Here is a 14,338-nt window from a genome sequence, read left to right on the forward strand (position 1 = left end):
GAAAAATTACTTTAAAAAAAGTAGATACAGCATAAATCAATGTTTAACATTTCATTAGGATAGTCTGATAAGTCAATGACCATTAAACTAAGATATCCCTTTAGTATGTCTATATTTGTCTACCTTCATTACATGCCACATGTGGATTATTTCAAATTTATGTAACTGCAATGACTCAGGATGCAATTTATTCAAATAAAGATGTGCCTGATAAGATGTCACCTTGCAGAAGTTTTCAGCTTTGATATTTAACAAAAGCCTAGCATTCTGCAGAAAAAAAAACAGCCATTTTTCATTGTTATTACAGTCAACTAACTGATAAATCAACAGTCTATCAAGCTATTTTCCTAGATTTTAGGGTCCATCTATTTGCTATTCAAATAACAATCAAGAAAAAAAGCTTAGCAAAAAAATTCAAAGAGTCATTGCTAATATACCCCGTTTGCATAGTTTTGTTTAATCTATAAGTATGACATTATCTTTTGTCAAATTGGGCAATGTGCATTAAGTAGGGCTGTGCAAAATTTCAGCAGCCGTTTCATTTCGTTTCAGATTTGGGCATTTTGGCAACTCCCTGCAAGTTTCATCCAAATCAGGCAAGAAATGACAAAGTTATAGGCAGTTTTGTGATCCCCCATTATAGCCTATGGCCAAAACACCAAAACAGCGTCGAAATTCCAAAACAGTTTCGGCTGAAATGAAATGGGACAGCGAGCTGAAACACCAAAATAAATCACTGTCCCTTTGAAATGCTGAATCCGAACTGAAACAAAACACAGCCACTTCACACAGCCCTATGAAACAAAACACTGTCCCTCCAAAACGCCAAATCTGAAACCGAAATGAAACACAGCCGTTTCACACAGCTCTAGCGTCAAGGTTGCAGTAGGTACAAATCAGAAGGTGTTTCTTTCTTTCATAGATGCTAGGGTTGGAAGGGACCTCAACAGATCATCGATTCTGACCCCCTGCCTAGGCAGGAAAGAGTGCTGGGGTCAGATGAGCCCAGACAGATGCCTATCTAGCCTTTTTTTAAAGACCCCCCAAGGTAGGGGAGAGCACCACCTCCTTTGGAAGCCCATTCCAAATGTTGACCACCCTTACCATGAAGAAGTTTTTCCCGATATCTAGTCTAAATCCACTCTCTGTCAGTTTGTAACCATTGTTCCATGTTACCCCAAAAGGCACCTTGGGAAACAGAGCATCTTTGATCACTTGTTGTGTTCCCCTAATGAATTTGTAGGCAGCCACAAGATCACCTCTCAGCCTTCTCTTGAGGAGGCTGAAGAGGTCCAGGTCCCTCAGTCTCTCCTCACAAGGCTTGTCCTGTAAGCCCCTAACCATATGAATGGCTCTCCTCTGGACCCTCTCAAGTCTATCAACATCCTTCTTGAAGTACAGCACCCAAAACTGGACACCATACTCCAACTGCAGTCTGACCAATGCCACATAGAGAGGAAGTATCACCTCCGTGGATCTATCTGTCAAAGTGTGGTTAGCTTGTTTGTTTGTTTATTTATTAACAGGGAAAATTCTTCACTTTTTTAGCCAGTCAGATAAAGCATAGGTGCTACCATGGGGAAATAAATCAGCTTATACTGCCTGCTGCCCTGCTCAACAGTAAAAGCTATTTTTGCATATTAAGAACATAGTGGGTACATCTGCACATGCACTATACTGTGGAGTTAAGTAGCTCTGTAAAGCATCACCATCTACACATGTGCCGGTATTAGGGCACAGTAAACAAATTAACTCCACCATAGGATACTGTCGGGAACAGTACTATCTTACAGCAGAGTACTTTACTGTGCCAAAATGCATGTATAAATGGTGACTGGGGGTGTAAATTGCACCTGGTTGGCCCAACCAGCAGGCGGCTTGCTCCACCCTGGTTCAAACTGCTGCTGTCCTGGGAGTACATTTAGACACTATGCCCAGGAACAATTGACTCTGGCGTGAACTGCTCCAGAGTTTATTGTGTTGCATTAACTGCATGTGTAGATGCACCCAGTATCAATATTTTAATTCACAATATATATAACTTCAAATTATTTCATTCAAAATTAATACTACTAGGGGTGCACCAATAAAGACTTTCTGAGCCAGTACCAATAGCCAATTTTTAAATCAGCCATGTCAGCCGATACCAATCCAATTCCAATACGCAGCCCACAGCATGGAGAGCAGCATCCAGCTGGTAAGTCTGCTGCAGGGGAAGTGGGGAGGAAAGGGATGTGGGGGGGGCAGATTGAGGCCTACATGGTGGGGGAGAGAATGGGGCTGTCCAAGTGCTGTCCAGCTGGGGTGGGGCAGGGAACGGGACAGAGCTGTGGCTCGCACGGGGAGTGGGGGATGGCTCCCTCTGCTGCACATACCCCCCTTCCCCCACAACAGACTGACCAGCTGGACCCAGCTGCTCTCCATGCTGCCCAGCTGTGCTCTTGGCCGCCTGTGTGCTGTGCTGTGGCTGCGCACATGCAACAGGGATTTAATCGGCCACATTATCAACCACGTCAGACAAAAAAGGCTGCTTGCCGATACTCTCAATTTTCCTCATATCTGTGCTGATCTGATGCGAGACCGATGTATGTCTAAATATTACACAAATATTTGCAAGAGGAAAGAGTACATTGCTATTTTCTTGGTAGAAAACATCATTCATTTGCATCATAACAACTTTGCAAAGGAGCTACCACCTTGATATAAATTTTAATTATTATTCATAATTATCTTATCTGCTTGTCTGTAAAATCATAAGCTACTATGAAACTAATTTTGTTGTGCAACCAAAAGGCAAGTGCATATTGTAAATATCAGAAACTTTATATTATTATTACTATTTTAATATCTTGTCTGTTTATAAGAAGCCCTATATTTGCATGGATTATCACTACTGCTCTAAGATTTTAATTTTGTATATAAAAGCTTTTATATAAATGTAATATATAAAACACACACAAGTTAGATGTGGGCAACAAAAATCATCAAGGGCTTAGAAGGTCAGTCATATGAGAAGAAGCTGAAAGAGCTAAGCATGTTCAGCTTGTAGAAAAGGCACATACGAGGGGATATATGACACCCACCCACAACTTAGCCCCACATGCCAGAAATCTATATTTATGATGTTAATAAATTTAATGTTAAAAACAGCAAAGTAATCAACAGTTAGACTACACTACCAAAGATCAACAGGTCAGCACTCCTAAATAGTAATTAATTCCTACCCAAATTAATGGGTACCACAAATAAAAAAAATAGTGCACAGGCTGCAACCAATCTCATCCCATCTGCTCTCTCAGGTGGTATCCCCACCTCCTAAAGACAACCAGTGGGTAGTCTAATATCAGATGAGCCCAATTTCAAGAACCAATGCAGATCAAAACTCTAGGCATCTTCTCAAGAGGATGCATATAGTAATATGCAGAGCTTTAAAGGCTTCAATAAACCAGTAGATTGAGTGACCACCAGCAGCAGATAAACAGCCAGTGTATTTAAGCACTGACATTATGGGCTGTCAATGTTACCGCAGTCTTAATATATGCACAGTTTTATTAATTTCATCTTACAAATAAATGGTCCCACGCACAGCTCCTTAAATAAAGCAGATTATAGCACATTAATTTCAAGGGGGCAAGGGCTCGAATAAGTGTAACAGCAACAAACTAGCACACTTGACTTAATAAAGACAGATGAACAGACTTATTCTACTACTACATTCACAATTTGACCATTCAGCAGCAGCCAAAGGTCTGTGGAAAACCATAGATGCAGCACTATTTTGCACAGAATGGGCACAATCTATTAAGCAACTATTCATTTCTTCTGGCAACTTCATCCAGATTGCTGCTATCCTTTCGTGTTCTCTCACCCAACCCCAATCTCAAAGAGCAATCTATTCCAGTTGTGTTAGAAAGACTGGCTACAAGAAAAAAAAAACCAACTGGATTTAAGTTCATCCAGATATACAGAAATTGTTGCCTTTTACTTCACTCTTTGGTCAGATGTGACTTGCTCTTGGTGAATCAATGCTGGCTGCTCCTGATAACCTTGCCTGCACAGACTGAACCTACAGATATGCAGAACTCTGAAACCCCACAGAGAAGCACCCGAAATCACTCTCTGGGGCTTGCCAGATGCTTCAGACAAGCTTTGTGAAGGCTGTTACACCTACATCGGTAGTCATGACAAATGCATCTCATTATCAAGCACATCAAAGGCAGCAGGCAGCTCTAACAATTCCAACAAAGACATATTATCCTCATACATTTCAAAAATCATCAACTACTATATTTATTGGTAGTAAAAGTACTTGTATTGACCAGAAATCAGGAAACCTGAAGACAGTGGTTGCTGTGCCAACACCTATTCAATCTTGCCCCGATTGGTGACTTCAGCAATGCTAGTTTATCATTTGAAGCAAGTTTTTGACACTGTACTCTTGAGAATGCCTGACATCTTCCCTATAGTTGCCTTCAGGTACTTGAAGACTGCTGTCAAATCCCCCAGAGCCTTCTCTTTTTCAGACTACATAACCCTAGTTCTTTCAGTCTGTCCCCAGAGTCTTGTCTCCCAAGCCCCTAATCATTTTTGTCACTCTCCAATGCATTCTTTCAACCTGTGCACATCCTTCTTGAACAAAATTGGACAAAGTACTCCAGATGAGGCCTCACCAGTGCTAAATAGAGCAGAAGAATCACGTACTTCGACTTTCAAGTAGCACTCTTACTAATACAACCCAGTATGCTATTGCCTTTTTCTTTTCCTTTGGTTTTTTTTTTTTTTTGGCAACAAGAGCACACTGTCTCATATTCAGTTTATGGTCCATTGTAACCCCCAGGTCATTCGCTGCAGCATTACAATCCAGCCAATCATTCCTCAGTCTGTATTTGTGCATGTAATTATTCCATTTCCAAGTGCATTTCTCTTCATTGACTGCAGACCATTCAGAATCCTAGCCCTGCCCTTCAGAGTCTCTGCAGCTCCACCCAACTTGGTGTCACCTGCAAATTCGCTAAGCATATATTCAGTCCCATCCTCCAAACCATTAATGAAAATGTTGAACAGTACCAGACCCAGGACAGATCCCTGGGGAACCCCACTTGATACCTCCTCCCAACTAAACATCAAGCCACTAATGACTACTCATTGAGCATAATGATCCAAACAGTTATGTATTCTCCTTGCATTACTTTTGTCTAGTCCATATCTCCTTGTTAAAAAATGTTGTGGGAGGCAGTGTCAAAAGCATTGCTCAAGTCAAGGTTCATCACATCCACTGCTCTCCCTTCATCCACATAACCTGTCACCTTATCATAGAAGGAAATCAAGTTGGTCAGGCACAACTTACTTTTCATGCATCCATCTTAAGGATGGGAACTATATTTACCCTTTTCCATTCATCTGGGACCTCACCCAACCTCCACAAGTTCTCAGAGAGGATAATTAATGGCTCTGAAATTATATCAGCCAAGTTCTTCAGTATCCTAGGGCTGGATCCAGACGTACAGACACGTGTGGTTTGTGGCACTGCAAACCTCTTTGCAGTGCCACAAACTGCACGAGTTGCACATCACTCAGTGCGCAGCGCTGCTAATTTTCAGTGCTGGGACAAAATTTGCTACCAGGATTTCCTAGTAGAAAAACAAAAAACCAACCAGAAAAAAGCAGCACAAACAACATCAAAGTGGCTGGTGCTGGGATAAACATAGAGATGAGGGAGCAGTCATCTCCGCATGCTGTGGAGCCCATGTGCTGAGGCACTCTGCGCCCCAGCCAGCCGCTTCCTCCCTGGCCAGGGCTCAGGGTGCCTCAAGATGGGGGAACAGGCAGCCTTGAGCTGGTTGCTCCCATCTCCATTGCACAGCCCCTGTGGAGCCTCCAAGCTGAGGCATGTGGAGCCAGGGGAGCAGCCATCCCAAGGTTGCCTGCCCCCCACCCCGAGGCACACCGCACCCCAGCCAGGCAGGGAGCAGCTGTCTAGGGCACAGGGTGCCTCAGCATGGGATTGCTAGCCCCTGCTGAAGCACCCTGTGCCCCAGCCACCAACCCCCTGCGGCATGTGGAGCACGGAAGCAATGTGCCGCGTTGTAAAGCACACGGGCAGGGACACGCACTGAGGCACAAAGTAGCAGCACGTTTGTGCTGCTGCAAAGGCATGCCCCCGCTTGTGTGGACCCGGTCTAGGCTGCATCCCATCTGGTCCTGCTATCTTGAAAGCATCTGCTTCTCTGAGTAATCCCTAACCTATAAGCTTTTTGGCTCCTTCCTTATTTTTGCTGACAGCTTTCTAACTCAGTAGCTATGAGATACCAGGAGGGCACACTGAAGATATCACATTCATGTGGTAGCTGCCCTCCTAACTTTCTCCCTGCATGCCAATGTGATACTCTTCCATCCTACTATAGACAAGTCTCCACTTTCTGGAGGATTTGTTTTTGAGTTTCAGCTTATTGAAGAGACATCTTTCTAACGAGGAAGGTCTACTGCTACATTTCCCATTCTCCAATCGCATCAGGACAACTTGCTCCTGCACCCTTAAAGGGGCTTCCTCATAGTACAGCCAGCTCTCTTGGTCTCCTTACCCCTCAGATTTGCTTCCTGGGGGACTCCGCACCCCAGTGCCACGTGTTTCTTAAAATCTGCTTTTCTGCAAACTTTCCGTTCTCCTTATTCTGCTGCTCTCCTTCCTTCCTCCTCTTAGGATCTTGAACTCTTACCATTTCATGGTCACTGAGCATGTCCACATATTCATGAATGCACCTTAAATACTGTGCGTTTAGTTTAGTACTTCCTTAATAAAGTACTAATGAAATGTGCATACCTAAAGCACAGTAGCACCAGCGCACGGTTATTTACTGACGCTTACTGCACATTAGCCTAATAACACTCCACAGTAGGCTGTTAGCATGGTTTTTGCTGTGACACACTACTGCACAGTGTTATTAGGCTAATGTGCAGTAAGCATGTTGTGTATATGTACCAAGTTAACTTCCACTTTCACATACTCAACCATTTCTTCCCTTGCGCTTAATGAAATTAGTTAGTCATGGGACTACAGAGAAGGTCCACTTGGGGATTAGAAATTCACTTAAGGACAGAAAACAGAGTAAGTATAAATGGTCAGTTTTCAGAAAAACATCAGGGTGCCCAAGGGATCAGTGCTGGGACAAGCACTGTTGAACTTATTCAAAAATGGTCTGGGAAAGGAGGTGAGTGGTGAAGGAACAATCTGTGGACCAAATCCAGCATGCAGGGCCAGCCTGGTGTGTGACCTCAACCCCACATGCCAGATTGGACCCTGGCTGCAGTCCTAGCCCCAGGCACATGCCAGATTGCACTTGCATTCCTAGCCTTACATGTAAGCCTCATGTAACTTGGTTCATAGAGCTTGTAAATTTGACATTGGGGAGCAGTGGCAGTGTGAATTACCTCCACTCCCACGCATCAAGTTTCTGGACCCATGGAGAGCCCCACAGGCCAGATAACATGCATCCCTAAGCCAGATCTGGTCCATGAACCAAAAGTTGAACACTGATACTATAAACAAGCTATTAAAATAGGTTCTGTGCCACTTGTTTCAAAACATGAATATGAATTAAAGTTACTCAGGTTACCTGAAGTGTATACTTCTGTATTTCATCCAAAACAAATTCCACTTCTTTTGATGTTGTTAATGAGGCAAGATTCCCACTTAAATTGTAACAATAAAGTTTGGCATTGTCATAGCTTTCACGACTAGAATTTATGCGGAGGCAGGCATCTCCAATGTGATTCCATCCTTCCCCACACAGATGAGCTAGGACAGAATTTGCATTATTAAATACAATTATGTAAAAGAAAATAAGAGAAATGCACATTGGCATTTTTCCCCCAAGCCACAGCGAGCATAACTCTATTTTACTTTTTACCATAATTCATGTATGCAATCTCATCAAACTTAAAAAAAAAACCCAACACACTTTTTAACTTGCTTTGAAGATGTCAGTTATGTAAAATAATATATTTTCTTGTTAATTGACAAAGTAACTAGTATTGCAACAAGGTATATTCTCAGTTACAGCCTATTAATTTCCCTAGGTAATTTGTAATTTAGAAATGCTTAAGGCCCCTCCAGACATGCAGATACAGACACATTGAGATCTGATGCATGATCCACACAGTTGTGCTTGTTGCCATGCCACATGGGCAATAGTAGGAAGCATAGTTGTGGGATTGTGCATCAGATCCCATCATGCCTTACTGCCAGTGCAGGGGGAGCCTGGGATCACAATGCTGGGCTCCTCCTGCTTCGGTAAATAGCAAGTTGATAGGGGTGCTCCAGGTGTCCCCACAGCAGAGAGTCCTGTCAGCAGACACGGGTTCCCAGCTATGGCCTCCCAGCAATGGGGACGCCTGGGGCACCCCCATGGCTGGGAGCCCACATCAGCTGACAGGTCTCCCACCCATAGGGATGCCTGGGATGGCCTTGCGGTTGGAAGCCTGCATCAGCTCTGGGCTCCCAGCTGTAGGGCCACATGGGGCACCCCAAGGCTAGGATCCCCATAATCTGATGTGCTCCCCAGGCTGGGAGCCCCAATCAGCTGAAGAAGCTCCCAGCTGCTTGGGTGTCTCTGGCCACAGACAGTGGCATGACATAAATGAACCAAAGTTATTCCACATTTTTGGTGGAATAACTTGGTGGCTTCTTCCTCATTTTATCACACAATTAATTAACTGAATGTGTGGCTGGATCGTGACTTAAGATGAGATTAACTGGTTAATCATGTCTTAAGGCAAGGGCCTTAAATATAGCTAGGTGCCAGAGGCATAGATACTTTAAGAAAACAAAGCAGATTAGATCTTACCTAAATCCTACTTAAAAATATGAGGGCAAAGTTATGTGAGTCGTAACACTACAAACGTGAATTTTCTGTTTCGTCATATTTCATCTAATTATAATGATCACTTTAAACCAGCATGACTGCTAAACACATGGGGCATTTATACATATACATTTGTTTGCTCCAACATGCTAGAGATCCGGTGCATTGGAACAGACTCTATTAAACAAGTCTGCGGAGCCTGCAACCTGACGCACCTGGTGCTGTATCACATACATTTGTATAAACAGAGATGGCAGCAGTGCACTTTTGGACTAAAACACCTTCAAAAGCACACTCCTGCCATTTTCTCAGCGCTGACATGCATTTTGCCGTTTGTACAAATGTATGCGCCGCAGTGCCAGGTGCTTTTAAAAGTGCCCAGCGCTGCGGTGCAAGCATGTGTACAAATACCCATAGTACCAAGTGTCTTGAAGACAAATTTCTGATAACCTAAAAAAACCAGCACAAGTTACGTTCTTAACCCTATCATTAATATATGTTGAGTGTTAGTCACATGCAGATAAGTATTAAAGATAAGCAAATAATCCATAGCAATCAATGTAATTTATTAGTCTCTTCATGGTGTCCACAAACATTTCATGATTTTCTAAAAATGTATTCATTAATTTAAATTATTTACTGAATGATTTCTGCAAAAGTAATTGCCTGTAGATTACTTAGTAGCGTGTCTGGTATTAGAAAATTGTGCTTTGTCTGAACACATTGGACACTAAGGCATTGTTTCTGTTCCCTGAGTAGATGTGAATAATGCTTAGAATTTAAATTACAGCATAAATACTTGGGTTTAGAAGGCCTATATTTGTTCTCTGGGGATGTACTATATTAGCATCTTCACATTCACCGTCTTCACAAGTCTTGTGAGTAAATTCAACGACCAAATTGTCCCTGGAAAGCAGATCTTAGGGCACATCTCTACAGAAAAATGCCACATCCCAGAGAGATATACCCACATTTGTTTTAATCTAATTAATATGATAACAACAGCAGTGAAGACACCAGGTGCATCTACACGTGCTGTTAAGGTAACACAAACTCCTGAACAGTCTGTGCCAGAGTTTGGAGCCACTTTAACTAAAGTGCCTCCCCCCCACCATCCCAAAGCACGTGTAGAAATGCCCTATGTGGCCAAGTCTTTTCTGGCAGCTGCTTGTGCAAGCCAAACTAAAAGTAGCAAAAGTATGCTAAATCTGTAGTTCAACCATACCTAGCAACTGTTGTGCAAACTCAGCTGTAGCGGGAATAAATAAAAATCAAAAGAAACCTGATTTATTTTTTTTTGTGTAAATATTCATGGAAAATGATTTGGGGGATTTCCCCCAGCTCTGAAGGCTGAAACATGGTAACAGAACAAGGCTGGATGCAGTCACCCCAGGTGTAAATGGATGCATGGTTAGTAGGTGGTGGGCAATCAAAAGTGGCTGAATTAAATTCAAGGCTTTTTCTCTTCTATTGTGCACTGCTGCCTATAAAAACTGGCCTATGTCCTAGCACAGGGCTGTCTAAGTAGCAGACTGCATCTGGCGCCTTAGGGGTTATACTGCAGTCCCCAGGCTCTAAGCCAAGATGCAACTCCCCCCTGCTGCTGCTGGCCAGGACTCCAGGCTCCCACACCCTGCCCAGCTTCCTCTGCCCCTGCCCACCCCTGAAGGAGCCTGCAGCCAGGGACCGTTGGGGAACCCAGGGACCTGGTGTGTGGCTGTGGGAGGGGGGAAGGGGCTGGAAGGAGTGTCCTGCACAGCATAGTAGGGGCCCACATGGCACAGTGTGTAGCCGGAGAGACCATGTGACCCCCAGCCACTCAGAAGTGGGATAGCCCTGCCCTACACCCCAATAGACCATTCTGCTTGAGCCAGCCTTCAACTCTGTGGGTCATTTTTAGCCCAGTTCTAAAGCCAATAATAAAAAGCAGAGTTCAAATGTCAAAGCTTGTACCTGGTAAGGCCTGGCATTCTTGCTGCCGCGGATCCCACTGGCAGTTCAGATTCAGAGAACAACTTTTACAGCTTGTCAACTTGTTACAGATCTGTTCATTTCTCACGTGACATTTGGTGTAGTTTTTGACCGACTATAAAAACAAAACAGACAGAGAGCATATTACTTGTTAAATTGTTAAGAGGTCAGGATCAAAGTATCCGTGTATTTCACTCCAACAGTTACACATGGATGATCCAGGAAACCTATCAAATGGAACCTGAAATACTTGTCAAAATGAAAGGTGTTTGACTGACTGGAGAAGCAAAATTAAAGGACTTTATCATTTCACCTGAATTCAGCAAGGCAAGGAAAACAGGAACTAGATTCAAGAGAGCACAGTGCGTAAAAAAAAAAAAAAAAAAAAGGAACAAACCTTCAGCATTGTTATGAATTTCAGGAATTTTCTTGTTTTAGAAACTAACTTGTAGGTAAGATACAAAGTTAAAGAGTTAAAGGACCTAGAGGCTACCATTTAGGTAGGAATTAACATAAGCCAAAATAAAAGAACTTCCTCTCTTTAAAGGAATAAGTGAATAAGAAAAGTAAGACAAGGTAAATCTAATATATTTTATTAGACAACTACATAGTTGGAAAAATTTTGCTTAGCTAGCTTTTGCATTCAAAAACCCTTCATCAACTTTTTAAACCCAAAAGCTTGCTAAGAAAAAATGTTCTAATTATTTAGTTGGTCTAATAAAAGACAGCAATTTACCCAAAGAAGTTTGTCTGCCTATGTCCTTAGACCAACACGGCTACAACTTACACCCCTAAGAAGAGCAATAAACTCTGAAGGAAGTTTTTTCACAGTTTCTTTGGCTAGTGAGGTATTGCTTTCTAAGAAAGGCGTTTTTAACATAACTTTTCCTGTAGAGTGATTTTAAAGCAAGATGCAAGTAGTGATATCTTATTTAACATACTACATACATACACTTCATTACTGTACATTTTAAGGCTGCCTCGTTCACTTTGTGTGAATGCAATCCATAAAAATGAAGTCGCACTTAAAAGCAGCAGCATGATACCCTGTCAAATACAGACTCAACTCCATAACAAACTCCCTTTCAATTCCAGTACCTGCCCTCCCAGAATCAGACTCAAAATATATCATCTTAACTCCTGCCTCATCTAACTTAAGGTATAGTCCCCCATAATGGTAAACCCTACCTGTGTAATCAAGAAGTGGGGAAATTCAGCTCATGTAGTCAATATAGGTTGGAAGAATAAATGTAGACTTCACATACTTCAGAAATTTTAGAGACGCAAGAACAGGAAAGGACAGTGTAAGAGAATAAAATGGGAGAAAAGAAAAAAGATTCTCCCCTTCATTGAATTACTGTATAATGGCAATTTTTTACAGTATATTACATACTTATACACACACACACACACGCGCGCGCGCACCATGTAGGTCAGAGCCGAACTCAAGACCCAGTTCACATACAACTCCAGACAACGAAAGAAACCATGGTTCTATTTTTCATGCTGATCTGGACTTTGGCAAATCAGTCTCCCTCCCAGTTTGCTTTCCTTTTGGTATGTGGTATAATCTGTAGTCTGATTTCAGGAACACACTCATACCAGAGAGATCTGCCTGTTTCACCTGGGATAAAATGATAAATGTCCCCTAAGTAGTTGAAGTATTCCTTGACTCTCCCTAGCACTTAGCATATAAAACTGCAAACACTTACGTTATCTAAAAGCAAATTAATAAAGCAATTATTAAATTCTTATGGATAAAACACACACAAACCATATCTAGCAAGCAGTTTGTTGCTTTTGGGTGGCAGGGGGGAAGGAGGTGAATAACTACCATGCCTGCAAGCCAAAAGCACAGTTACTGCTTCCCGGATCATCTTTGTTGCAGAGTGGAAAAGAGATAACCAGTAACTAATGCTACTTCATCAACAGATTTAGTGCTTGAGTAATAACAGCTATTGTCATTCTTGCTCCTTAAGATTTCTGTACCCTTCTCTATAAAGACCAAATTGGCAGAAGCGACTGTGTCACACACGTGTCTGACAGAACTCACCCTAACTGCACAAACATCAAGCTGTTATGTTGGGCCAAGTGCATTTGGCCCATGGTGTGCCCATAAGATTTCCTTTAACTAAATGATTTACAACCCCATTTCTTCCCATGGGCAAGGGTCTTCTATCCCTCCCCAGGCCTGGTTTTGCAAGGAGTGAGGGGAGAGGGGCCATCCTGTTGTTCACAGAAGGGAGAAGGGGAGGAATAGAATTGCCCTAAGCTGCTGGATTCTGTCCCCACCTTCCTCGTATGGTACCAGACTATGGAAGATGCTAAATGTGTGAGCCACCAGCGGATCCATTATTTTAAAAAAGTCCGTATGCTCACCCAAGTCTGACAGCAATCACATAAAAAAAAGTGTTAACTAAATCCATCCTTCTCACAAGCCCCTGTCCACAATCAGTCTACACAATATCACACTAAACACTCTCTTCCACCTCCCAAATCTGTGTTTAGTTCCTGCAGTGCTTGATCTATGGTACCTCTTAGTCATCAAGTTGGTGTTCATCTAGAATGGGCACCCTGTGCCCCAGCTGCCCACCCCCTGCAGCATGTGGAGCACCAGGGCAATGTGCCATGCTGTAAAGCACATGGGCAGGGACATACATTGAGGCACAAAGTAGCAACATACTTGTGCCATAACTATTTGTGCTACGGCAAAGGCATGCCCCTGCTTGTGTGGACCCAGCCTAGGGTGCATCCTGTCTGGTCCTGCTATCTTGAAAGCATCTAGCTCCTCCGAGTAATCCCTAGCCTATTCTACCATCAGCTCGTTGGCGCCTTCCCTATCTTTGCTGACAGATGACAATTGCGCACCACCCGTCAGCAGCCCATGGAGCCACATGCACAACCGGCTGTGGGAAAGTGGTGCATGTTGGTGGTAGGTGGCAGTGGCAGCGGCTGCTGCACGCAGGCTTCCCACTCCCCACATTCGGCTAGCCGGGCGATGCCTGTGCGGCCTGCCCTTGCCCTCCCCTCAGGCCCAGCTCCTGGGAGGCAGCAGCACGGGGTGGTGGGTAGCAGTGGCGACTGCTGCATGCAAGCTCCCATGCCCCACTTCCATCCACAGAGGGGCACCACTGCTCTCGCCCCACCTGGCCCTGCTCCTGGGAGGCAGTGGCATGGGGTGGGTGGGTGGCAGCAGAAGCCACTGCATGCAAGCCCCCCACCCTGCTCCTGGGAGTGGGCACAAAAAACACACTCTCCCCCGCCATTCAGACCCTTTGTGCCTTGCTGCCCTCATGGCTCTGCAGGCAGGGGGTGGCCACAGTCCCTCCTCACTGTCAACTATTGGCTGAGAGAAGCAGCCATCAGGAAAGCGAGCTGGGGTGGGGAGGGACTGCAGCATGCCATGTGGGGCTGGCGGCGCCCAGCACACCCTTCCCCCAAGTAAGAGGCAATGTGTGGGAACAACCGGGGGTATGCTACATCCCTGCCCATCCCCACATATGCCC

General features: G+C 43.8%; 1 protein-coding gene across 5 annotated transcripts in view; it reads right to left on the reverse strand.

Annotated features, from left to right (window-relative positions):
- Positions 1–14,338, reverse strand: part of ATRNL1 (attractin like 1) — a 1,104,086-nt gene that overhangs the window by 824,141 nt on the left and 265,607 nt on the right. For all 5 annotated transcript variants that reach the window (XM_090056522.1, XM_090056523.1, XM_090056521.1 and 2 more), the window contains exons 14-15: positions 10,815–10,947; positions 7,614–7,795 (exon numbers count right to left, since the gene is read on the reverse strand). In XM_090056522.1, coding sequence (XP_089912648.1) covers positions 7,614–7,795; positions 10,815–10,947 — 315 coding nt within the window. The remainder of the gene's footprint in view (positions 1–7,613; positions 7,796–10,814; positions 10,948–14,338) is intronic.

The sequence above is a fragment of the Crocodylus siamensis genome, chromosome 7, assembly GCF_052110815.1.
Source record: "Crocodylus siamensis isolate JL-2025a chromosome 7, ASM5211081v1, whole genome shotgun sequence".
In the NCBI taxonomy this organism is placed as follows: Eukaryota; Metazoa; Chordata; order Crocodylia; family Crocodylidae; genus Crocodylus; species Crocodylus siamensis.